At 33.3% G+C, this 26,661-nt stretch overlaps 3 protein-coding genes across 3 annotated transcripts; 1 reads left to right on the top strand and 2 right to left on the bottom strand.

Annotated features, from left to right (window-relative positions):
* Positions 1-3,583: 3,583 nt before the first annotated feature.
* Positions 3,584-14,747, top strand: TRIADDRAFT_61466 (uncharacterized protein; the record flags this gene model as incomplete). The annotated part of the gene is made up of 11 exons (XM_002117435.1): positions 3,584-3,602; positions 3,670-3,701; positions 4,884-4,987; positions 5,843-5,969; positions 6,017-6,123; positions 6,256-6,337; positions 6,648-6,809; positions 7,100-7,325; positions 7,393-8,375; positions 8,485-9,028; positions 9,145-14,747. The coding sequence occupies 11 exons, from the start codon at positions 3,584-3,586 to the stop codon at positions 14,745-14,747; spliced, it is 7,989 nt and encodes a 2,662-aa protein (XP_002117471.1).
* A 1,384-nt stretch (positions 14,748-16,131) lies between these two features.
* Positions 16,132-21,897, bottom strand: TRIADDRAFT_61465 (uncharacterized protein; the record flags this gene model as incomplete). The annotated part of the gene is made up of 22 exons (XM_002117382.1): positions 16,132-16,203; positions 16,354-16,422; positions 16,518-16,565; positions 16,645-16,746; positions 16,886-16,950; positions 17,043-17,094; positions 17,788-17,841; positions 17,916-17,993; positions 18,110-18,198; positions 18,282-18,393; positions 18,628-18,702; positions 18,887-19,132; positions 19,423-19,500; positions 19,585-19,703; positions 19,817-19,949; positions 20,184-20,304; positions 20,397-20,479; positions 20,590-20,694; positions 20,817-20,926; positions 21,231-21,343; positions 21,427-21,584; positions 21,745-21,897. 22 exons carry the CDS (start codon positions 21,895-21,897, stop codon positions 16,132-16,134), a joined length of 2,235 nt encoding a protein of 744 aa, XP_002117418.1.
* A 635-nt stretch (positions 21,898-22,532) lies between these two features.
* On the bottom strand, positions 22,533-23,130 carry TRIADDRAFT_61464 (uncharacterized protein; the record flags this gene model as incomplete). The annotated part of the gene is made up of 2 exons (XM_002117381.1): positions 22,533-22,699; positions 22,875-23,130. The coding sequence occupies 2 exons, from the start codon at positions 23,128-23,130 to the stop codon at positions 22,533-22,535; spliced, it is 423 nt and encodes a 140-aa protein (XP_002117417.1).
* Between the last annotated feature and the right edge of the window lie 3,531 nt (positions 23,131-26,661).

The raw sequence follows: 26,661 nt of genomic DNA, 5'->3' as shown, positions 1-26,661 counted from the left end.
CCAAGAGATTCTGATAAATTGTTGTGATTATTTGCGAATGATTCTTATACAGTAGATAAACCTAGAGGAAGTCATCACAAATTTTACTCTTTTACCTTTTGTTATATGTATATGTGTCAGCTTTTATTCAGAATGAGCTCTAAATTTACTATACTATAAAGGAGGTCATTAGTAATTAAATTTTACGATTTAAAGAATAGTTTATGAGTTTAGTAAAAGCAAAGATTTACATAGATGCATCAGTGTAAATAGATAAGGTTGAAGGAACCATTTCCGTGTCTTTTAATATTGAAATCAGTCGCTGAATTCCATTTCCTTTAATTTTTCTATTTAAAAAAAGTCATTTATTTCCGGCACAAAACGCATAGACTTTCAATAAAATCCTTTACTGTTCTGTATTTTAGAAAGCTCATTAACTTAGTGTTGATAGGGAATTTTTATGTAATGATCCTTCAAAGTTTTTTTTTAAAATAGACCTATTTTCGTTACAGATCGGAAATAGATATTTTTGAAATACCATTATTTCTTAGATATTATTTCCTCATTCAGATGCTGGCGTAATAAGCCATATATAGTATCTAGCTTTAACGCAAAATGTTGCTTTCCTAAAACTGGTAATATAAAATTTGTTTAACAAGATTGAAACATGCTGTAATTTAAATACTTTTAGTTATTTTTTTATATCTAGATAATTTTTAGAGAGTTTATAATCCAAAGGAATAAGAATTCTGGTTATTTAAAGTTATGAAAATATTACCGCTTGGCGCAGTAGCATTTCCGTTGTTTATAAAAGTTAATCTTTAGTAATAACCGTAATAAAAAGTTATAATTTTTCTGCGTGTAGTACATTTGGCGTGGTCATTGTTTATTTTTTTAATTATTGCTCTATTTAATACTAGAGCAAATCAAGTCTTCATGGTGGAATGACCAGTCACATTACAGAGGAGCTGCGAGTAGTTTAACTGGAATTGTAGTCGCAGAATTAATGTTTGATTAATCTTCACAATTAATTACCGGTACTGAATCAATTAATCAACTAATAAATTGGTTGATGTTAAATCTCCTGTACACAGTCGTATTAATATTCATAATACAAGAATAATATGTAATTCATTCAGCAGCTGATAGATTAGTTGGTATTGAACCTCTTGTACTAAGTCTTACTAATTTTCCTAATGTAGGAGTGGTACAAATGATCAAATAGCTAATTAAATATAGTAGATTAGTCAATATTAAATCTCTTTTACTAAGTTTTACTAATATTCCTTACGCAGAGGTAAAGTAATTGATCAAATAGCTAATAGTTTTAACTGATATAAAATCTCTTGAACTAGGTCTTACTAATATTCCTAAATTAGAAGTAATATCAATGATCAAGTAATTCATAGATTTATTGATATAAAACCTTGCACTTTGAAATATATCAACGAACAAGCTAGAGATTATCATCAGAGCAATTAGTTATTACTCATATAATCGAATTCACACAATATCAGCAAAAAATCTGATAGTAAATTTTACTATTGCACTAGACTTAATACGCTCAAGGAATTATTGCTTTAAATGGTCAGTTTTTAAGCATTTCAATTCACAATAATGTTGATTTTTTTAATTGTTACTGTTAAAAAATATATTTAACTTCCCACCCACATATTCTTATTTACTGATTGTCATATAGTAGCAATTTTTGTGAACTACATTATTAATTGAATAGCACATGCCAAACGCGAACATTTCATGGTTATAGTTATTTTCCTAACGTATTTATTAAGAATAATGACAAGAGCTGCAGCTGTTGATTTTAAAATTCTCTAAAGTATCTCTTAGGATGTCAAATATAAATAACCTTTATCGTAGAAATTATTAAATCGACGCATTTATTAAAACATTTAAAATAATTTCAGCAAATACTACTATAAAATTGCAATTTTGTAACGTTCGGTAAAGATCTACTTGTAGTGTCAAATTTCAGTTTATATACATTTACGTGCAATATACTCTTACCATACAATACAGTGATAGGTTTTTCAATATTAAAGGTTTGAACTAGTTTCGATATAATTAATTATGGCAGTTGTTACTGGCTAAATTGTTTTCTGACATCTTATAATCGTATATAATGGAGATCTAAGATTACTACCAATTACTGGCTATCAATTTTATTAGCCAATAGTGTGTATGGAGGTTGTTTCATCCGGAGATGTCTCGTTTAATTTCATAGTAGCCTAAATTATAATTTCATATGCTGGATTAGAAATAATATGGGAACAGCTGTAAAACTTGTCCCTCAAGCGCCTGAGAGTGTCAAGTTTTCGAAAGAAATTACTCACTAATAGGTAGAAGTAGTAACTTCTTACCACGTCCTTTACGCTAGTTCCTTGTCACCAGATCAGAAATGACAAACTAAAAGTTATTTTTGAACTTTGGACGCAAATTGATGGCGTGGTAATTATTTTCGAGATTGTCGCCTTCCAATTTGCAATTACGAGAACACATCAAACGAACAGTTATATTAATTATCTATCACGATCAACACTCAGATAAGTTTGAGTTTTTAAGCATCATTTATTTTGGCAGGTACTAAAATCAGACTATTTTTGTAGGGTAATCCATTTTTGCATTATTATATTATCGATGTATTAAAATTGTCTTTGAATTCCATAACTGATCAACGGGCCCATAATTTCAATTATCAATTAATAAGATAAAATTACCGTATCATATAGATGGGTATAATATAGTCATTAGCAATCATCTAAATCCAATTCTATCAAATATATGCCTATCAAGGCAATCAACCATAGGGTGAATCACTACATGGTAATATCATGAATGGGTTTGAAATCCTTAACTTCTCTTAAGACAAGAATTACATTAGCACATCACTCCAAAACAAAGCTTTATATAGCCGTCAGCTATAGCCTTTGCAGTACATAGGACGAATATAGTACAAATCCACCCTTTCATCCTGCCAGCCTTAATAAATTTGACAAAGTTATCTTCTATGTTGATAATTTTCCCTTAATCGACGTAGGCTTTAAAAAGCTTTCGACTATTCTACTTCCCATAGTACTTTGCTTCATTGATTTTATTATTGCACTATCAAAGCACGTTATTACTGTACTGTAATTAAAAGAGAGGGACAGGAAAGAACTCTTTAGTATACTCTACTCAAAATAGACAGGCCGACTAATTTGCTGGTCATTTAACTAAAATGTCGATATACACTATACTGTCCACAAATTGCTATTCAAATGAGCTGCTTGATTGGTTTTGTACAGTGTTGTATAGAGTTTCAGTAGTAGTGTAGAGTAACCCTAACTAGTAGGCTTTGACATTCTTTTGCACTAAATTTTCACTTCTCAGTTCTCTCTCTTCTAGTATTGGAGTGATAGCTATTGCAATTTGAGGAGATTATTGGCAAAGCGTATTTTGTAAGTGAAAAAGTTTTAAATAACAAAAAGTACTGAGTACGGTATTGATATTCGAGTCAATTACTACAGGCTTTTATCTAAAAAATCATGGCGACGAAAAAATTAATTTGACTATGTGTGAATATTTTTAAAGGAAGAGAGTTGAAGCCATGTGTGATTATCTTCAAGGTAATATTATTTCATGAATGAATAAATAGAGGTTTTAGGTTCTCTATTAGATTAATTCATTTACTAGATTTCTTAGCAACTCCCACTTTTCTCCATCAGGTTAGTACATGCACATTGCACAGTGATCTACTTACAGCAATACTTTATTTTGTAAAGTTACTGAAATTTCATAATTTTTGTTAATTTGTAGTCTATATGCTTTTATGACACTAGGATAACAAAACTTGAATGAATGATTGTTCCTATATACGTACGGTGTTTATTAAATACTTCCCTTCAAGTTAAAACGCTAGAATTATTACAGGCGTCAATAATAATTAAAATTAATTAGTCATCAATCATCACAAAAATTTAAGATTATTAATTCTCATCATTACAAAACTTGAGCTGAGCAAGTTGACCATATTAGGGGACTTGGCCGGAATTATTATCTTCTAATGCTTCATAATCAACATGACGTACTGTCTTCACTAAAAAAAAATAATTCATAAAACTGTAAATGATGTAAAAATGCTTTACGTGTTGCTGTTAAAAGCCATAGTCAATGACTAACTTGGACCCACTATGTACTGGACATTACGTAGACCCAGATATTTCTCTATGATAAACTGTATCTAGAAATGCCACTAAAACGTCTGTACATCTTCAATACCGCACAGTTGTCCAAACATATCTGCCAGCAGTTTATTTGGTTAAAACTTGATAAATTTGCTTAGACAAGTATCATAAAGGATAGAGCCATTTCATTGGCATTTTAAGATATAATGACTGACTTTGACCCACAATGTACTGAACATTACAGTAGACCCAGCCATTTCTCTACGATAAACTGTATCTAGAAATGCCACTGAAACGGCTACACATCTTCAATACTGCACATTTATGCAAACATATCTGCCAGTAGTTCATTTGGTTAAAACTTGGTAAATTTGCTTAGACAAGCATCATGAAGGATAGAGCCGTTTCATTGGCATTTTTAGATAATATCATAGAGAAATGTTGGAGTCTACTGAACAGACTTTTCCTTCTATCGGACCCATAGAAATATCAAAAATATTATAGTATCGGACCACTATTTCAGGAATGTTGCGAGCTCTCTATGCTGGTTGAAAGCTCAAATTCTGTGTGTTCAGCTATATAGTGCTGCCTTTAATTAGATCATCCATTTAATTTTTCAGGCCTTTACTTTCAAATTGGCTCCAGTTCCTCATCAATCGATTATCATAACCTTAAGCTCCTTAATTTAATTAATTAATTAATTAATTATTATGAACTATGCAGTCAATTTTGCTCGGTGTGGAACTGGTCCCGAACGAACCGTCCTTGATTGACGCACAAGATGGACATTATCCAACAGTTCTAGCACTATTCATTAGTCTAAAAAGGTATGAATGAAATCGCTTATTTTTTGGAAAGATTTCTGCTTAAAGATAGTCCTCAGCATAAGTTGAGTTCATTAAAAGGTCCATGATGTTTTGCTTACTTTTAACCACATTATTAAGTCATTTTTTTCTTTGAAAATTTCTTATACTGTACAGTACTGTACAGTACACTACTGTAGACTGAGTGTAGACTGTAGACTAATAATAATAATAATAATAATGGTCGATTATTATAGCCTAGTACACGAGTACCGGTACCGTACTATGGTACTAGCGAGATTTTCTTTTTCGCAGTCCAGTCTCCTGGACAGTGACAGAATGACATCTGGACGCACTGCAACAAGTCAGGCAGTCATCTCTTGACGTCATTGAGATACTGCACTTTCATTGGATACTAAAAATTTAAATTTTCAAATACGCAACTGATCGGCCGTTGATCGATGGAATGCAACTGCTGCCAAGGGGGCTGAACCGAATCTGACCGGTAAGCTATATAACCTAAAACAACCATCGTGGGGCAATCATAATTACTGTTAGTCAGATTGATCTTGTCGACGCAAGGTTAATAAACCACTTCTAGTCAAGATAGCTTTGCTAGCGGTTAGTTGATTTTATAGTTTAGCGACCTGCAGTGCCATTATTTGAATACTAAAGTTAACCAAATAGTCGTGCAAAGCAGACAACTCGTCCTTGTCAACTTCATTAATCCATCCAATCGCTCATCCCTTGATTAATCATCGTTTAACGGGTAAGAAAAATGGCCAAATTGAAATTCATTCTATCCACGTTGAGGCTTAAGGAAATTGAAATTTAAAACTTTTAAATAAAATTTGACCAGTTTCTCTTATTAATTATCAGCTACAACAGTCCTAGTTTAGCAACTGCTTTATATTGTACTAGTGCCAGTATTTTTACTCGATACGGATATGTATCCGATGGTTCTATTGATCACCATTTTACAAACAATCCTAATCATTTGGTTAAAGTACAGTATTGTTCTTTTCTTCACTGGACGCAGAAACTATGGAACAGTCCTCATTCAATAGTGCAGGTAAATATGGTAACGTTGTCTTGATTCGAAGAAACGGAACTGAGGGATCTAAAGTGCCATTAATTGATAAGCAAAGCATTTTTGGCAGGTATGTTCAGTCAATTATTTCTTGGAAACAGCTTTATTTGCATCTTAATAACCTCGAATAAAATCAAGCTTAAATATATACGCGTACAATTAATAATTATATAATCATTTATTAAATATATCCACATTGTAGCGACGACAACTGCGATATTCGTATTCGTAATGCCAGTGTTCAGAATCAACATGCGAGAGTATTCATCGACACCAACAACAAGGTGATGTACCATGTCAAATACACCATGATGCTAAATAGTCAATTGTAAGGCTACTAATGTACAGTATTGTACAGTGCTACGACAGAATGATAAAAATATAAATGTTCGTCGCCTTGATATCATCATAGACGTATGCACAGTAAAATCAATTTTGAATTCAACATGTTATAAAAGTGGCTTATCATAAATAGACAATCATTATTACTGTAGTTAAGATAAAGTAACTGTAGAATCGATATATACGCGTATCACAAAATATTTTCTAATTCTTTACCTTTAATTTATTTTTATCAATGTCAAACACATGCAGGCTTGGATAGAGCGTTTACAACCTTCAGCACAGATCCATGTAGCCGGTGAAGCCCTCTTACAGAGGCAATGTCGAATAAAAGATGGTACTAAGATTAAAATTGGCAATAAAACCTTTCTATACAAAAAAAGTGACATCATAATAGATACACCTAACAAGCAGGTAAATATATAAGATGATTGGATAAATATATATTGATTCGTAGCCATCATTTTATAAACAAATAACAAAATAGTGATCATCTTTCGTCAAATCAAGTAATATACGTACGCTCTTATTCTGGACCATTCAGATTGAACGTGATTGTACTGTATTGCGTATGTTCTTTTTTGACTATCTGATAGAAATAAACAAATTAATGTACTCATAGCATATAGATATTTATATCAAGTTTTGCTAAAAATTGAGCCAACTAATGTAATGCATTATGACTGATTGTGCTATACGTCTAGGATGCCATCGATGACAAGGAGAATATCTCAGGTCAAGGAGACAGAAATACTGGCATCTTAATACCTGGCTTGGAATGTCAACAACAGCTTTCAGCTAAGAAACTCAAACAAATTAGGAGAAGAAGTTTTAAGTTAGAAGAAAGCTTCGTAGACGATACGGACAGTAAGAAGCAAGATCAAATTGATATTGTCCTTACCCTACGAAATGATTCGTTAACATCGGAGTGTAAGCAGCAAGCAAATATTGATCTCTGAGATTAACACACTTCTTAGCAATGACCAATTAATGAAAGATCACGGTGATAGCAAGGTGTCCACTTCAGATCAAAGCATGGATGATAGCTTTCGATTAGATGGTAAAATTAAAAATCGCCGATCTAGAGGAAGACGCTCATCAACATCCTTTCCAGCTAATAATACTACTGCTGAAAAAAAGACTGAACAGAGCAATAGCCAAAATAATGATGGATCTGCAAATGTTCGTTCGAAAACTCCAGAAAAGAGGATTCTGAATGATATTACTTCTGTTGATAGTCTAATGAAGACGGTTGATGAATTCTTTGCACCGAAAAGGAATCGAAAAAGTGTAACATTTGGACCGCATTTAAGTCCTGAATTATATAGTAAGAAAAATCCGACTGATACTCCTGTAAAGCGAGGTAGAAAACCAGTTTATACTCCAATGCCTTCTGCTGGTAAAGTAAAGAGTCATAGCAAACGTAGATCGATACTTAAAACTCCCTCTGTAATTGCTCTCGATGAAGATGAAAAGGAAAGCAATAGTTTAGTTGATATCGTTTCTACGCTAACTTTCGATAGTAATGACCTAGTTTCCTTGCAAGAATCAAATCATCAAGATAAAGCGGAAGATAATATAGAAACTAGATCTTCAGCAACAACAAATCATCCAAACGATAATAACTCAAGTCAAATCTCTATGGCTAATTCTTTGGATCCGGAATTGAAATTTACAGCGGTATCTCAAAATGATGACCCGTGTATTACTAAACGCAGGTCATTTCGAACCAATATAATAACGAGACGACATTCAGCTGAAACTTCAAGACGGCAGAAAATTTGCGATAAAAGTAGTGTTAAACGACGTAGCAACGCCTGGGTACCTACTTTGTGTGATAAAAGAAGCGATGATATAATGATTACTGGATTGTGGAAGAAAGATACTCGAAAGAGGCGTTCATCTCAGCAAAACAAAGCTAGTCAAGATATCTGTAATGATAATAATCAAGATAATGACGTTCCTCAATCTGTACCATCGGTAAGTCTTTCTATTATAGCAGTTTAACCTTATATTAATTAATTATATTATTATAAACGAAACAGTCATGATATGGGAATGTCATATTGATATTTAATTCGCATTCCAGGAGATGGAAAACTCAACACCAGATAGGTGCTTTGCAGAAGCTCATCACTTGATTAAAGATCTCTTCGCCACGCCAAACACCGATAAACTGAATCACCAGCTTATTATTAATAATAATGTTGCTACTTCAACTGAAAAAATGATTCAACCTAATTCTACCACTGAAACCAACAATGTTTGTAAAACACCAATAAACACTCCAACAAATAAACGTCGATCGAAAAGCTCAATGAAAAAAAACAGTAAGACATTATATGAATCTTCCTTATCAACATTGCTAAATAGTAGTAGTAGCAGCAGCTCAACAGATGAAAAAAATACTCCTATTGAAGTCAATCAGCAACAATGCATGACTCCAGCATATGAGATTGGTAAAGCGCAACAAAATCCAATCAATTTATTAATGTCAACTCCAACTTTCGTAACACCAAATGGCCTTATTATTGAAGCAAGGTCCATTAATCAATCAAATCTGAGCAGCGTTCATGATACGAATGAAGATGAATATGAAGGCAATACATCTCAGTCCCAAAATCAAGAAAGAGGTAAGGCTATTCACATAAACGATAGAAATAGTACAGAGCTACTTTAGATGTATAATATATAATTCGATGGACAAATAAAATAAAGTCTAATGCTGGAAATGTATCTTTTTTAATAGTTGATATACCTACGAAAGTTCAAGGGGACATAGTCTCTGTTCAAGACGATTTGCAATTAGGCAGTATTAGCAATCTCAATAAGAAAGAATGCCAGTTTACTACTGTTGATAGTGATCAGCCACTTATTAAACCAAGGCGTGATAGTAATCATTGGATACCCACCATAGGTGGTAGACGTGGTGATGATAACTTAATAGCAGGAACATTTAGAGCTAATACAGCTAAAAGAAGCAGTTTTAGGTCATCATCGGTAAATTCCATTAATCAAGACAAGTATCAAAATGGATCAGAATATGAATCAGTTAGCGTTGATTCGTTACAGGAATCGGTTCCTATTAATAATAATGATCAAGCCATTACTGAGCAATTAGATAATGCTGACAAGACAACAATTGCTGTTGATGAAAGCAAAGTGCAAACAACAAGTGAAGCAATAAAGTCTAATAATCTACTAAGGAATTCGATTTATAATCAAACTCCTGTTAAAACTTTGCCTTCAGATTATGATTTGGAAGGATTGCAAAATCTCTTTAAAACGCCAAAGTTTAGAGGTAAATCTTCTGATGAGAATTTGCTTGTTTTAAAAGAATGGCTTAAGACACCCAAAAATCAAAGAGATATTACTATGGAACCTGCTTACGATGGTTTACAAAAGTTACTAAAATCCTCTAAGATAGACCGAAAAATTTCAGATGAATATTTGCATGTATTAAAGCATTGGTATAAAACTCCCAAAGGTGCTAAAAATCCTCCGCTGGAACCCGTAGTAGATGGAATTCGAGAATTATTCCAGACACCTATTTTTTCTAAGAATATTGCCTCTCCAATGAATGAGGTAACCTCATTAGAAATATCCAATTCTGAAGAAACTTCATATCAAATGCAAACGCCAGCGAAAACAAGTTTTAACGAGAATGATGTTGAAGGTTTACAAAATCTCTTTAAGACGCCAAGCTTGAAGCATAATTCCGGTAATGAGAATTTATTAGTTTTAAAGCAGTGGTTAAAAACACCAAAGAGTAAAAGAGATCCCGCAATGGAGCCAGTGTATGATGGATTACAAAGACTGCTGAAAACGCCTAAATTGAAAAGCCGATTTTCAGATGAGTATTTATCTACTCTTAAGCAATGGTTTAAAACACCAAGAAGTGTCAGAAATAAATCGCTTGAGCCAGTTTTTGATGGTCTCCAACAATTATTTGAGACACCTAGCTCACTAAAAGTCGCTGACTCTGCAGAGACAGAAATTAAAACTACACTCGATAGTGAGATGACGGCAATGGATACATCTAATTTGGAAGAAAGTATTCATCTTAGGCAAACACCAGCTAAAGTATCTCTCGAAGAAAGCAATATTGAAGGTTTACAAGATCTTTTTAAAACACCAGCATTTAATAATAGTTCGCGTAATGAGAACTTGTCAACTCTAAAACAATGGTTGAAAACACCTAAAAGTAAGAGAGATCCATCGCTAAAGCCAGTATTTGATGAATTACAAAGACTGCTTAAAACACCTAAATTGAAAAGTCAATTTTCAGATGAATGTTTATCTGTTCTGAAACAATGGTTTAAAACACCAAAAGGCTCAAAATGTACACCACTTGAACCAGTTTTTGATGGTCTTCAGAAGTTATTCGAGACACCCAGCTTACTTAAAATTGCCGATTCTCCCGAAATGGAAGGCAAAGTTGTACTGACCAAAGTGATAACTCCAATAGATACAACTTATTCAGAAGAAAGTAATGATATCATGCAAACACCAGCTAAGGTGTCTCTCAACGAAAGTTACATTAAAGGTCTGCAAGATCCCAATGAAACACCAAAATTAAACAATAATTTGTGTAAGGAGAATTTGCAGGTACTAAAGCAATGGTTGAAAACTCCAAAGAGTAAACGAGATCCAGCAGTAGAGCCGATGTATGATGGACTGAAAAGACTGCTTAAAACACCTAAGTTCAAAAACCAGTTTTCAGATGAATATCTATCTACTGTTAAGCAATGGTTTAAATCACCAAAGCGTGCTGAAAATACGTCACTTGAACCTATTTTCGACGGCCTTCAGCAATTATTTAGAACACCTAGCCCGGTAAAATTTGCTGATTCTCTTGAGATGGATAATAATACTATACTCACTAATAACGAGACTTCCATGAACTTATCCAATTTTGAAGAAAATTCTTATGTAATGCAAACACCAGCTAAAGTATCGTTTGAAGAGGGTGACATCGACGGTCTACAAGATCTTTTTAAAACACCAAGATTTAAAAATAATTCGTCCGATGAGAACTTGCTAGTTTTAAAACAGTGGTTGAAAACACCCAAAAGTAAGAGGGATCCATCACTAGAACCAGTATATAATGAATTACAAAGATTGCTTAAAACACCTAAATTGAAAAATCAATTTTCAGATGAATATTTGTCTGTTCTTAAACAATGGTTTAAAACACCAAAACGTACCAAAAATACATCACTGGAACCAGTTTTCGATGATCTTCAACAATTATTTGAGACACCTAGCTCACTAAAGGTCATTAATTCTTCTGAGAGAAATATCATAACTACGCCTACTAGTGAGATAACTGTAATGGATGTATCCAATTCAGAAGAAAATAACATCATGCAAACACCAGCTAAAGTATCTCTCGAAGAAAGTAACATTGAAGGTCTACAAGTCATGAATTCTCCTAAGAGAAATATCAAAACTATATCTACTAGTGAGATAACTGCAATGGATGTATCCAATTCAGAAGAAAATAATATCATGCAAACACCAGCTAAAGTATCTCTCGAAGAAAGTAACATTGAGGGTCTACAAGATATCTTTACAACACCAAGGCTTAAAAATAATTCGTGTAGTGAGAACTTGCTAGCTTTGAAGCAATGGTTGAAAACACCTAAAAGTAAGAGGGATCCGTCGTTAGAACCCGCATATGATGGATTACAGAGACTGCTTAAAACACCTAAATTGAAAAGTCAATTTTCAGATGAATATTTATCTGTTCTTGAACAATGGTTTAAAACACCCAAACGTGCCAAGAATACATCACTTGAACCAGTTTTTGATGGTCTTCAACAAATGTTTGAGATGCCCAGCTCACATAAAATAGCTAATTCTCCCGAGATAGAAACTGTACCTATTATGCAACAGGATAAGAATGAGTCAATAAATAGTGTGAATGCAGATGCATTAAACGATGGCGAGATTACAATCTACAACTTACAAGATCACCTTGAACCAATTTCAGATAAAAGTTCTGAAATTTGCGAACATGCTGCTGCGATTAGCGAGCCATTAATGGCAGAAATGACTTGCGAACACAGCCCTAAGGTAAATGAACAAGAAATGAATAATCAAGATGAAGCCTTGAAATCTTTGGGATATTTGCTGAAAACTCCTCGCGCCAAATTGAGTGCACAAAGTATAGCTGAACGGGATAATATTTTGTTTGCATTGAAGGAAATAGCAAATACGCCACTTTCTAAGCAAGGTAAAGGAGATGTGAGTAAAGATCAATGCTTGAAAGGGTTGAAAAGACTCTTAAAAACGCCACGTAGTAATAAGAAAAGTGCTCGTTACAGTGTTGAAGTTGGTTTATTACCGCGATTATTTACATTACCATCTGGAGTACATACATCAGCAAGTCAACAAGAAACTATCTACAAAGGATTAAAAGAACTATTTCAATTACCTAAAGACTCCAATGAGACTACTAATGAATTTATGACTGAATTGGCGGATTTATTTAACAGCTCTACTTATATTAGTGAGCATGATCAACAAAATACGGTTGAAAATACAAGTCCGACTTCTAAAACATCAACAACTGCAGATTTTATAGATACCGAGACTCACAAAGGGCATGTTAGCCTTGACACTAAAAGAGATGAAATAGTACTTTCTGAAAGTAAGCAAATCAATACATCACCAAAGAACGTTGAGACAGCCACTACTCTTAAGAATTCCACATTGCGATGCAAGCGTGCACCCAAAAGCACCAGAAGTAAAGCGACTAACTCAAGGCGAACAAGTTCACGTAAGGTCAAGTCAACTAACCCTGATATTACAAATAATGTCATTAGCAGTGAAGATTCAACCTCAACGTTAATACGCACTGGTGGTAAGCGTAAAATAAACGATGCAGTTACTGAAGAACCAAGAATGAAAAAATTAAAGAAAAACAATCATAAGGCTACGAAACGTCTTTACAAAAGCGAACAAGTTGAACAAAAACTATGGAATAACGTAGTTTTGATGACACCTATAACTGAATTATCTGAAAGTGAAACGTCAAGTTGTAAGAAAAATGATTTGTCATCACCGGATATCGTTGCAAAAGGAAGGAAAAGTAAAAAGGTTATTCGCGATACTAACAAAGAGAATAAAACTAATTTGATTTATGATTTGGGAGAAGTAGACCATACATCTTCAACCAATATTATAGACGCAAATCATAAAAATATGACCCTAGATTCTGATAATACGGCAGCAGCAGTTGTAGAAAACGGCAAGCCTACTAGAATTAGTAGGAAACGAAAAATTGTATCAACAAAGAAAGCGGATTCTGAGTGCTCAGTTACACCTGATGGAAAGAATGTAATTGATTTAGAGGTAAGGTTAGAAAATAAAACTACCAAACTTACTCCAAAGCGAGAAGCTGTTAAAGAAGGCGTGAGCGATCATCCAACAAGTACAAGAAATTTGCGACAGAAAAAGTTAGTCGAAAAGGAGCCAGAGCCCGTTAAAAGGAGTAATGCAAGAGCAACTCGTACAAAAAGTAAAATTCTTGAGCAACAAACAATTAACAAAAGTATCCAATCTGATCAGATTTTGCCAAAAAAGACTCGTTTAGCACGTAGGAAAGATGAAAATGCAACTGAAGAAGGATGTAAAACTACCACTGAAACTACAAGTAAGGAAAGCATTCAATCTGAAAAAGTAGTGTCAAAAAGAAGTCGTTCTGCCCGTAAGATAAATGAAAATATAAGTGAATTGGCAAGCGAAACTAATGCTGACGAAGCAAATGCTGGTAATGATGAAAAAATAAATTTATGTAAGGACGTTGATAAACAAGTTGAAGTAAATGAAGAGGCTCCTGTAAATACAGTTACCTCACATGCCATCAGTACTATCGCAAAAGAAGAAGATAAGGTTACTGCCTTTGTGCTGCCAAAACGCAAGAGTCGAAAGGATAGTAAGAGCTGTGATGATAGTCAAGATGAACGTCAGAACCGCACATCAACAAGATCGTCAACTGTAATCAAACGTGAAACTAGATCATCTACTCGTTCTGCAGCTCCTAATGATTCTAGTAGTGACAATGTAACTGTGGATGTAATTCCTGCTTCTACTACTGGACGAAAATCAAGACGTACGCAAAAAAAAGATAATTTAAGAACATCTGATACTACCCACGACAGTAGTGAAGAAGGGAAACCTGTTCTTAAGGCAACCCGGAAAGTTAAAAAATTATTGACTGCGACAAAAGAGTCATCATCCATGGATAATGACAGTAAATCTAGTAATATAGATAGTGCAGACAGCCAACCAGTCCAATCTCGACGATCTCGGCGATTGGCGAATAAGTCTGTTCCTTTAAATTGATGGGACATTAGATACTGATTGTAAATAAATAATATGGCCAATTATATCACAGTATTGTATACTGGATGGTAGATATAACAGATCTTATTTTATGGTTGTATAAGACCATGCTCTAATGTATCATATTATTAGTTTATATCTCCTTTTTTTATCTAATTGGCTCCATCTTATTGAACTAACGTTATATTATGCATTCATGTATACGTATTTTACGGTAAAATAAATGATACTTCATACATTAATTAATAGCCAAAGTAATAAGTAGCCTTTCTTAAATTTTAGGAAAGTTTTTCTAAAGTTTTAATTTCAATTTAACCTTATGGTATATTTTAAGATATATCACTTCATAATTTGCCAGTTTATAGATATCATTATGTGGATTCTGAGATGCCTAGTGGATATTGTTTACTTTTATAAATGTTATGGTTGGTGTGTTAACATGACAACAAAACTATCCATTGCTTTTAAGAACAACTTTGTGTCAAACCCTGTGATATATGGTTCTCTTAGTATATCGACATTGCTACAGAATGATGAAATACAAATAAGGAATCAATACATTTAATGTAAGCGCACTGTGTCAGTCACCTTAGCGATTACTTGCATAGGTGATTTAGATGCATTTACAATAATAAACATTATTTGATCCTACGTAATAGAAGCGTCTTTGTTATTGAGATTTAACAAGCCCAATTTCTCCATTTGAGACCTTGCTTACATACTCTGAGTTGTTGTAATCGATAGCAATAAATTCTATAGTATAGAATACTGTTATCAATATCCTATTCTATTTGATCGAAACATACCTTATATTGAGCACAAGAAATTAATTAATTTTTGCAGATTTATTTGCAGAAGGATTTTGTTTGCTTACACGATACGTACCATATTAATAATTATATAACTATGAAATTATTTTGACCATAATTTTACTGCCTTACTATATATGCTAGCAACGTAAAAATATCTCAATTTCAGTTTGCCTTTACTAGATTTGATGACATAACACGGATAATATAGACATGGAGCTTGTTGTCAGAGGTCGCGATATACAGTATTTCATTCTATTACATTATGTACATTTATCACGTCTAAATCGTTACTCTATTCCTCTTCATAAATACTCTCGGCCGCTACCATTAAAACTGTGTAATAGATCATCTATTGCATCTGAAGGGATCTACAACTAGAACGAAGATTTAGGATAATCTATTACTATTTTGTACAAATCGGTATTTAAAAAGATCCAAGTTAAATATCCTAGATCGAATAATTGATGTCGCAAACTATGAACTTCAATAAGATTACTATTCGAAAAACTCTAAGTCAGGATCAAGGACAGAAAGCCCGTAGCGATGCCAGTTAACTCGATATTTTGGCAAAGTTACAATTCGTAAGGATCCAATTTAGGATTAATCCTGGAACGAGGAGCTGGCGACACTGCTTTTTTTCCATTCTACAGAAAATGTTGGAGTTCATATAACATTATTAATCTTTAAAGTCCTCATATCTATTACATTTCTATATTATAGATCATGAGCTGATTAAGATTTATCATCATTTTTAGGTACATATTGTAAATTAATCAGAAAGAGAAAAATATTACTTTACGATTTCGTTCCGTTGGGCCTGTATTTTTGGCGTAGGCAGCCGCATTTTTTTCGCTTAGTCGAATCTATGGGAAAATTAGAGAAAAAAATGAAATTTTAGTTGAGAATTTAAGCTCAAGTCATGACAAGATAGAAGGACTAAGCATTAGATATAAGATACCTGAAAGTCACTTTTTTCTTTTGCCCATCGACGTGCATCTTCTATCATCTGTATAACAAATTTAGAAGGTCTTTTAACAAACGCACTATTGACGATAACGACAGAACTTTAAATATGACGTCATTACCTGAGCTTCTAGTGTTTTATTTCTTGCCTCTGCTCGATCGAGCTTTTGATATAGTTCTAGTCTTTCTTGATTAAATTTAGAATCGCTGTTATTTTTTTCCTTCTGTTCGTATGGAATAGCAGAATTTATGTTAATTCACTTAGCAAGATGTTATTTTCCTTTAAATTCATATTTACGTATGGGGAGTAAAGATTAGGGAAATGCAGTTTAATGGTCTCTTTCATTTTCAAGCCTGGCATACCTCTTTTTCAAGGGCAATTAATAATTTCCTATTTTCGATTCGAAGTACTTGAATTTCGTTAGAACCTAGTCAATGGAAAACATTCGCTTTAAAATAAATGTTCAAAAAGATTGTAGTGGAATAAAGTAGACTAAAATGAATAAAGCCTATTACAAACCGCTTTGACTAGGTTCATCGGCATTAATCATCAGTTCCATCTTTCGTATAACCTATTATCCAAGAATAAAGTAAAAATAGTATCAGAACATTTTCTGACTATCTATGTCTTTATATGCTAGCTATAGTAGTTTAAATTCTTATGTAACAAATTCGATTGATGTTTACAGGAACTTTTCATGCAACACATAATTTAGGAACGAATAAATTAAGGGATTTCTGCACAAATTCCGAGTTAGTGAAGGTTTTTCGGGCATTTAAAAGGATTAAGTGTCTAATAATTAAATTATTATATATAATACGCATAGTTATGCAGAAAAAAGAGCTCAAATGTAAAATAAAAGTGTGGCAAGATTTTTAGCGGATTCGTTTGAGACAGTGTCCTATAATTTACATTCATTCAGTTAGCACTTGTATATAGAGTTTAAGGTTCCAAAGTTTAATTACTCTATTTCCTATAGAAGTTCAATTACTATTGTAGTATTTATCCATGTTTATATTACTTTACTAGAGCATATAAAGTATGTTGATGATCATATAATTGCCTTAATGAAAATTTAGGGACTACAAGAACGGAGTAGAACAACGTATGCAGTATATAATAAATTTACTATTACATAATATTTCCTATCAAACATATCCATCACACTAATAAAAGTACTAGATTTATCTCATATTACGCTTGAAGAGTCATGCTGAATACTGAAATATCCTTGTCTGTCGATAGGAACTGTAGCTACAATTACCTTTTCCTGATTTCGGCATGTATCCTTCCATTTTTGAACAATTCTGACTTTGTCCTAGTACGTATAGTTTAATAATAGAGTGATCAACTAATGAGAGTACAGAAGATTTAATTTAAAGTAGTAAGTACTTGTAATTTCTGTAATTCTTTCTGCTGAAGTTGATAGGACTTTTCCATAAGAATATAATGTTTTTCATTATCATTTTTCTATCAATAGGCAAGAAAAAAGAGAATGAATTAATATCCTTGAGTTGGATTTATGATTCTGTAGACAGTATTAACCAATTTTTGTAGGTTAAAACACCAACATGTACGAATATTACCTTGATTAATGTATTTTGTAAATCTTGCACTTTTGCTTGAAATTCACGACATTGAATCCCTTCCACCATATACTTTTGTTGTAATGCAACTGTTTAAGTAAACATAGGGTCAGGCTACTGTATTTTGCTATATTCAGGACGTTAAATATTGAACTTAACGCTAACAATTTACCATATTCTTGTACAAGTTCGTCATGTGGCACATCACCTACATAGTCCTCGTCGATAAGGCCGGAGCCATCATGATTATTAGCTAATTTCCGACGTAATTTTTTATTCTCATCCTGAAATATTGCAAGACATATTGTTACTTTACGCTAATACCGTAAATACAGATTTAAAATCTAGAATAGGAATGATTTAAGATCATTTATATAAAACCATATATTAGTAAGATTTAATTGGATCAAGATAGATTCTGCCAAGTGAATGTTCTAATGTTTGTGAATAATGTAGAAAGAACTGGTTTCTAAAATTAAAGAGTAATAATCCATCTCTAAATCTGTTCAAAGGCTAACCTTTACATCATTTAATTCATCTTTCAAGGCATTAAGCTGCTCTTTTAATTCGTCAACTTCCTTTTTGGTAGGGTCCTTATCGTCAATAATTGAATCATTTACATATATGCGTAATTCTTGTAATATTTGCTCACACACTACATTATTACAACTAGCTACATTATCTATTTTTCCATTTATAATTATATTCATTTAGCAAACATCCGTAATTCACAGGGGAAAATACTATTCCTGAACGATACTACTACGCTGGCTATACCTGGATGCTTGATCTAACATATGGCGTTATTGGTAAAGGTGAAAGCCTATCACTTCTTGCTGGAGATTGTACTGGTCTTTCTTGTTTAGCGGATGAAGGAAAGAAATTCCTATTTCCCGCAGGCGATCTTTCACGACTGTGGCTTCTATTAGCTGAACTTAACGGTCTAGCTTCTTGGTCATTTCCGTCATCTCTTTGTGGTTGTTGAGAAGGTGAAGACGATACTATTGGCGATGGTTGAGTATCCTGAGCAGGAGTTTTAGCAGCATTTTCCGTTTGCGATTATAAATAAAATTATTATAGATAAACATTATTATAATATGATCATAGTCCACTAAATTCTCTTTCAGTCTACTGCATGATTTATGCCAATTACTTCTTTGTGCATTACACTAAAATTTTATACCGTTTAGAGTAGCTGTAACATGATATTGTAAACTAATTATTTATACATTATGGTAGAGTTCCTACCTTTGAATATTATGTAAAGCATAAGTGTAAGCCTTTTTCGAGTAAATTAAATATAAAAATCGTACCTGTTTCGAAAATAACTTCGCTGTAATTTTAATTTGTTGCGGGGGATATGGTCCGAAACTTAGTTCACTTTCAGCTCCCTTTGCCAGAAAATATTCAATCATCTCATAAACGGATGATATACGAGTTGAATTGTTAAGAAATTGATTGTTACAATAACTTACTTGAATAGGTAAAGTTTTAGTTACAGTATCGGACTGTGATAACTTCAGTAAATCTTGATTTACGTCAAGAAAGCAGTAAGCGAAAGGTTGGCTAACATCGAAACAAGTTTCTTTTAATGCTATAGAAGTGAAGCACAGTTGGATAAAATTTGTTTGTTAGGTTATTGTATACGTACGTCATTAGATTGATCAAAGTGCATTTCTTTTACGTTTCATCGTGGTAAAAACTTACTTTCAGCAACAGAATAAAACTCTATTATAACTCCTGTAGAGTCTGATGATATTTCTTCAGTTTCGGAGTAGAATGTAACTTGGGGTATTTCATTTTCCGACATTTTCCCTTCTTCCTTAATAGATGAGGAAATCTAAGTCATAAAATAGGTGTAAATAAAATTAGATATCAAATTCATTCGAAATTCAGAGAATACTACAATCGTAGCTAGATCTTAGATATGAAATAATCCTATCTTTTTTTAATAGAAGATGTGATCGAGCCCAAAGTACTACCATATAAATCTATATATCGATTTTGTTAAAGTATTATTGGAACAGAGCTATATCTTTAAGATGAAGTAATCGACAGTTTTTGCGCAGTTTACTTGTGGTGGTATATTGTGTTGGGGGATTATAGAAGCTAAAGATGAAGGATGAGGTGATGGAAATTGAAGGGTTGTAAACGAAAAATACGCTTGTCGTGGTTTGCTCTTTAACGTAGAATCCCTAACATGTGAATAAATAAAATATATCAATACTATAATTTTCTAATACTTTACACCAATGATTATAATTATAATTAGCAGGCAAGTCCATACAGGTAGTTTTGGCAGTCTGGTAAAAGCCTAACGACAGAGAATACTGGATGACTTGGATCGCTGTCAAAACCGTTTAACTGGATCTAAAAAAGGAAGTTTATAGCAATTTAGAATGATCACGCCGGAAATTTCACTTAAAATAATATCTAGCATTATCGATTGTGATAGTATTAGTAGATTACTATTGTTTTACCTCTAGTCCGTAATTATTGTGTTGAAATAATTGCTGAGGTAAATCAGCAGGTTTCTTGATTAAAGTGACATAAAAACGTGTTTCAGAAGAGGATACCTCAGACGGCTATAAATATTGCATCAAGAGCGAGGACAAATGTACGTACATTAGTAAATAACAACAGTACAAATCCTACTCTATTTCGTATTGGCTATTAAAACCATATTTTAGTAATATATTAGATTTACTTGTACAAGTTCTAAATGATAGGATCGCATGGGAGAGAAATGCACCATGGGTATGAGATATTCATCCAATAATTCTTTGGAATTACCGTCGATGATACTCAAATTTAAAACTATACAGATAGAGGAAATGAATGAAATTTGGTCAGAATTAACGATCATTTTGATCTTGAATTCATACACATAAGTGATATTGTTCAGCTCATTCTTCAATTTTTTAATGCTATTACTATATAATAGCATAGTGGGCTATATCAGATAAGCAAAGTAGTGTAGATTAAAGTAATAAATAGTTATTTATAGTATAGTAGACGAGTATATGCTAACTTTTATCTTTAGATAAAAGAGAATGAACTGAAGATTAAAATATTGGATAATTCATTATAGTATAGTTAACGAGTAGTGGTATATACTAACCTTCATCTTCTTGTGATTGTAAGTTCTCTTCAATCACCAAAACTTCATTCCAAAATGGGGTATTTGTTGTTGTCATAGTAGCTTTGGTAACTGCACTTTGATGTCCGTATTTTCTATATTATTAGTACAGAAAACACAAAATTAAAAAAATCAATCAATACGTGTAAAGAAAACATGAATGAGATATAGTACATACCCTAATACATAAGGCTGGGGCTGACCAGTTGATGCATTTGAAACATTTGTGGCACAATAAATGCGAGCCAGTATATACTCTTTCTTGCTGTCTACTACCTTTTGGCTAGCTAGGTGTAGAATACTACTTTGATTTAGAGGTAGAGGACTTTCTGAAACCTACAATTGAGTTATCAAAAGTTAAGAAAGAGCTAGCATGGATGGATGAAGATGTAAATATGGACTTTAAATATATTACTAAATATGAAGATATTTAACACAGATTAAGACTATAGAATGATATAGTTGGTTTTTCCTAGTGTAATGTTTAAGATACAACCTTTCTCGCTTGATGAGGTACCGGAGTCGTTGCATTTTGTGAAGGTTCTGCTTTATGTTCATCCTGGACAGTATCGGGTACAGTGTCGGGTATAGGTGATGATTGTTTCGATTGGTCTTCAACTTTTGGAAGTTCACCTTTTAGCGAGGCCATCATACTGAGTTTACCTACATTTTGTGGTGTACTGTTACTACTTGCAGCAGCGGTACTGTATAGTTGAATTTCCCTATGAATTATTATAAATATTTTGTGGTCACTGATGCAGACGATGAAAATAAAGTACTTTATACATTTTAAGTTGAAAGCTGAAGGTTTACTTGCATTTAACGTGTATTAAATGGATAAAAATTAGTTAAAGCAAGATAAGAGGATTTAAGCAGTTGTAGATATTACGGATGCTTTAAAATAATTAAAAATTTCTATGAAATTATTGAGTGAAACTAGAAATTACTTTAACCTACTTCATTGATTTAAATTGGCACGATGCAGTGATTAATTAAAGTATATCCTTTGATAGAGTCATTAGACTTTAATTTACAGTATTTGATTGCTAGAAGATGAGTCTACCGATAAATGTTTTATTTGCGGTTTCTCTCGGTTGAATAAAGTACTGTAATATTGTTACTATTTTAAGAATAAAGATTAGCTGTAGGTAATAAATCAGTGAAATACTGTACATATTAACATAGACCAAGCAGAACAATACTTGTATAGTAAGTATAAATGACATTATATAGCTGTCAAGTAATTATTTTAAGTGTTCATTTAAGTCATTTGAGTTAATTATCTTACTCTTGTATTTGATAATATTTATCAGCATCAACATCATTTCTCTGGCGTGGATAAATTTTAAAATCGCCTTGGGCGTACAGTGTTTCTGATGTATCGTGTTCGTCTTGGTTAAGTTCTCGATTAACGGTAATAACAAGTTTTATTTCTTGCCGTTTTGTAAAATCTATAGTATAAGAATTAGGACATAGTGATTAGTAGATTGAAGGAGATAGAAGAAAAATTTATACTATTAGCTAACAGATATTGAGGTATTAGTAGTCATAAGTAAGATGATAGGCTTCTTGATACACAAAAGCTAATTCTCAGTTAGATCAAGATTTTTATAAAAGTTGATTTACCTTGAGGGATAGCAAAATTAAAACTACAATTGGTAAACTTGGCGATTCCTTGAGTATCAAGTTGCTGAGTATCGGTAGTAACTTTTCCAAATGCTTTAGATCCACCGGAATCGCTGGTGATGATAACAGTATCTGAACCTTGTCCATCTAGAGTAAATGTTACATTGTAATTACCAGAATCGCTAAGTTGAACTTGTTGTATTTGAATGTTGAAATCAATTGAATTAGCAAAGGCTTGAACGGCACCAAATTCCATCTTTCTACACTGCTTGTATTATTATAGCTTTATCGGTCAATATTTTTAAAATTCTAGATTTAAATCTTTATCTAAATCAATCGATACAACGATAATCTATGGCCACATTATGTTAGAATCGTCCCTAGTCTGTTGGTAATAATAGTGGGCGTTTGAACTCGTCATCCGGTGAGTTAATAAAGTAGTGCGTCGTACGTATTTATTTTACATAGAGTTTAATTAATCTAGTGTATCAGGGCTGTCGATATCAGATATGGATCAATATGATCATAATGGCGGAAAATCACTAGATAAATGATATAATCTGCAAACTTGAACTAAATGTCCTCGTTACTAAAGCCGATGAGATTGCTTCGAGATTGGATGAGATGACGATAATATTCGATCCAAATCAGTGTATTGTAATGGTAATGCAATCTCTACTTTGTTACCTCTATATTCTATACAGTACACAAGTGATTTTTTAACATGTTGAATAAATGATAGCATGATTATTAACTGTATAACAATTTGACTACTTGGAGTAGTAATACAGTATAAGTGTATCAAGCAAGATTCTTCAGCCTGATTGTGATTACCCAAGTTGATATTGTGCATTGATAGTATTCCATTATTGACAGACAATGAATTCTATCATCATCCACTCTATTTTTATGATTCAATCTCTGCCGTGGAACTATATTTTAACTTAATAGAGATCCGCAGCAGTAGTTACTAGCCATAGGTAGTATAGTAGATGCCCTACCCATTGCTGTCGCGGTTGTCATGGTGAAGAATAAGTTATCCGTTTGTTTACTACCTGTTATTTGTTATGTTGATCATTTGAAACGTTATGACAGGGATGTAAGCTATTGGAGCCGTTATCAAGCCAAACTAGCTATGGAAGGGCACGATAGAGTAGTGCATGCTTGTAGTAGAGAATACCAAACGAAATTTGGCTGTAGTTTTCGCCTCAATGAACTAGGAACAGTGATTGAACACCGTGTGCAAAACTTGACGACGTTGCGATCCCAGATACTTTAAAATAAGATCAATGACTTTACTGTCAATGATACAACACAGTACAGTGCAGTAGAGACCTTAAAATGATCCTTATAGGCTCGAATTGAGGGCCTCGACTACAGCGCAGTAGAATCCACTGCAGCGCAATTAAGTAACTAACTCTACGCTACGCCATGCCTACTCAGAAGTGCTCTTGAAACAAGTATAATTTAGAGAATGAGTAGCGTAGAGTTAGCTAATAATGGGTCAATAGAACCGTTTGAAACTGTTTCCCTTGACAGCTTCCTGATACTGATGCTAGCCTAATGTAAACAGCACCATACTGAAGTAAAATTCAGTGTGCTCATACTGTATATCAATATGACCGTATTCAATTCGGATCACAATGTACTGTACGTAGTATAATAATGTGGCTGATATCAGCACTTTTGCATACTATTTTCATCCTTTTTATTTTTAGAGTATGAATATGACATTATTAAACTGCAGTAGGCAAAATTGAAAACAGCCTAGATGAAGTGCTGCTAGGAGACAGAGATCAGCAGCCTTGCATACGACGAGTATTTTCCATCCTTTCCTTTTATAACATTAATATGGAATTTATCCTACCTGATATGACACTACTACAGTCGATAAAATTGAAAATACAAACTGGCAAGCAGTGCAGCTTAGGTGCAGTTCAACTTACAAATTTACTAGTAGAAATAATATTTAGAAAATTATTTGTATAATACTCCATGATTTGAATGGTTTTAATTTTTATTTCTTGAGTAAATTCCGGTTCATTAGACATGCACAGTAGACCTTCAGATTTGGACTAAATGTTTAGAATTCATCCCTATGGTGAAACATCTCAAACGATGGTTTTCCCTTACTAGAACTCATCTGCAACATTGCAGCTAATTGTATCAAGATTTAGGGTGGTTAGTTAGGGTGTTTATCTTGATAGAATTAGCTGCAATTTTGTAGATGAGTTCTAGTTCGACCTGACATTAAGGGAATACCATCGTTTTAAGACCCCCTTACTAACCCCTAACCCTAACCTTAAGACGTTTCAGCATAGGGATTTCAAAGCATTTAGTCAAAATTTGAAGGGTCTACTGTACAGTACAGTACTGTAGGTTACAGCACTATATATTGTGCTGGACGCTACGACAAGTCAACTGAACCTACTCCAGTGGACGTTCTGCGCAAACGCGTCTCGTCTACCTATTGTTTATTGGCGGTCAGTTTAAATCTGAAATTCTTTTCAATAGAAAAACGGTTGATGTGTGCAGTCGTACGTTGACGCTTGACTTCACTTGACCCAAAACGTCCATTACAGTTTATGCCTGTTCATCGTCGCCATTAGCCTTTGCCTTGCAACGCCAAATCATTTCCTTCTTCTTCTTAGATAGACGAGCATCCATTAGAATTGTTCTAGGTAAGGTTGAAAGATACAATAAATGAGAACATGACATTGCTATCGTAATTGAGTAGATGTTGCAGTGGTAACGTCTTTCATCATGCGTCAATCCACTGCCAGTAAAATTCACGTTGTAAAATGAAAATGCAAACTGTATCAGTGTCGCCTGTGTCTTTTCTCGGAGTAGTTCCTGCATATCTTGTCGTTTCTTGCTACTTCTATACTACATGCCCTACCATGCGAGTATGTTAAAGATTAAAGAGTAGAATAATCCTAAAGCGCTCAAGTTTGCACCACTGTCTAACATGGTAGTAGAGAAATTTGTCTGTAAATCAATCTAACGCAGTTTATAGTAGATCAGAGTTTGCAATCAATCTTTGCCATATGGAGACAACATGTATTGCTATTGTGCTATTGAACTTTGTACCTAGTTGTTACCATTGAGATAGAAGAAAAGTTGGTCAACATTTTGGCTGTACTCACAGCCTTACTGTACTGCTATATTGAAATACATTGAAGTTTGTACCACTGTCTAACACGGTAGTAGAGAAATTTGTCTTTGCCAGTTGGAGACAACATGTATAGGTAGTTTGCTATTGAACATTGTACCTAGTTGTTACTATTGAGATAGAAGAAAAGTTGGTCAACATTTGGCTGTACTCACAGTCTTACTGTACTGTTATATTGAAATACATTGAAGCAACTTCTATTCTTGATTCTTTTACTCATTCATTGAATATTCCATCCACGAGCAGGGAAACGTGTATCCATCCTCATTGGACAAACATTATTAATAAAGTAAGAAAAGAAAAATGGCAAGTTCTACCGTAGTGGAATGTTTTAATGAAGCCCAACGTGGTATTCATAGCCATCCTCGATTACTGGAACAAATGAGAGAAGTAAGTTGTAGATATAGAATTCTTGCAATAGTCAGGTTGGAAAGAATTGTGACTGGTTTTAGATCTACTAGTAGATACAACTAAAAGTACTCTACCTGCTATTACTGTCTCATCATTGATCATTGAAAGAATAACATTTAAATATTAGTAAAGAACATTGATTACCTTAGTAAACCAGTCGGCAAGAATAAATCGTAAAAATTCCAGAGCGTACTTGATCTTCTA

The sequence above is a fragment of the Trichoplax adhaerens genome, genomic scaffold (assembly GCF_000150275.1).
Source record: "Trichoplax adhaerens TRIADscaffold_24 genomic scaffold, whole genome shotgun sequence".
In the NCBI taxonomy this organism is placed as follows: Eukaryota; Metazoa; Placozoa; class Uniplacotomia; order Trichoplacea; family Trichoplacidae; genus Trichoplax; species Trichoplax adhaerens.
This window is presented reverse-complemented; position numbering and strand designations above follow the sequence as displayed.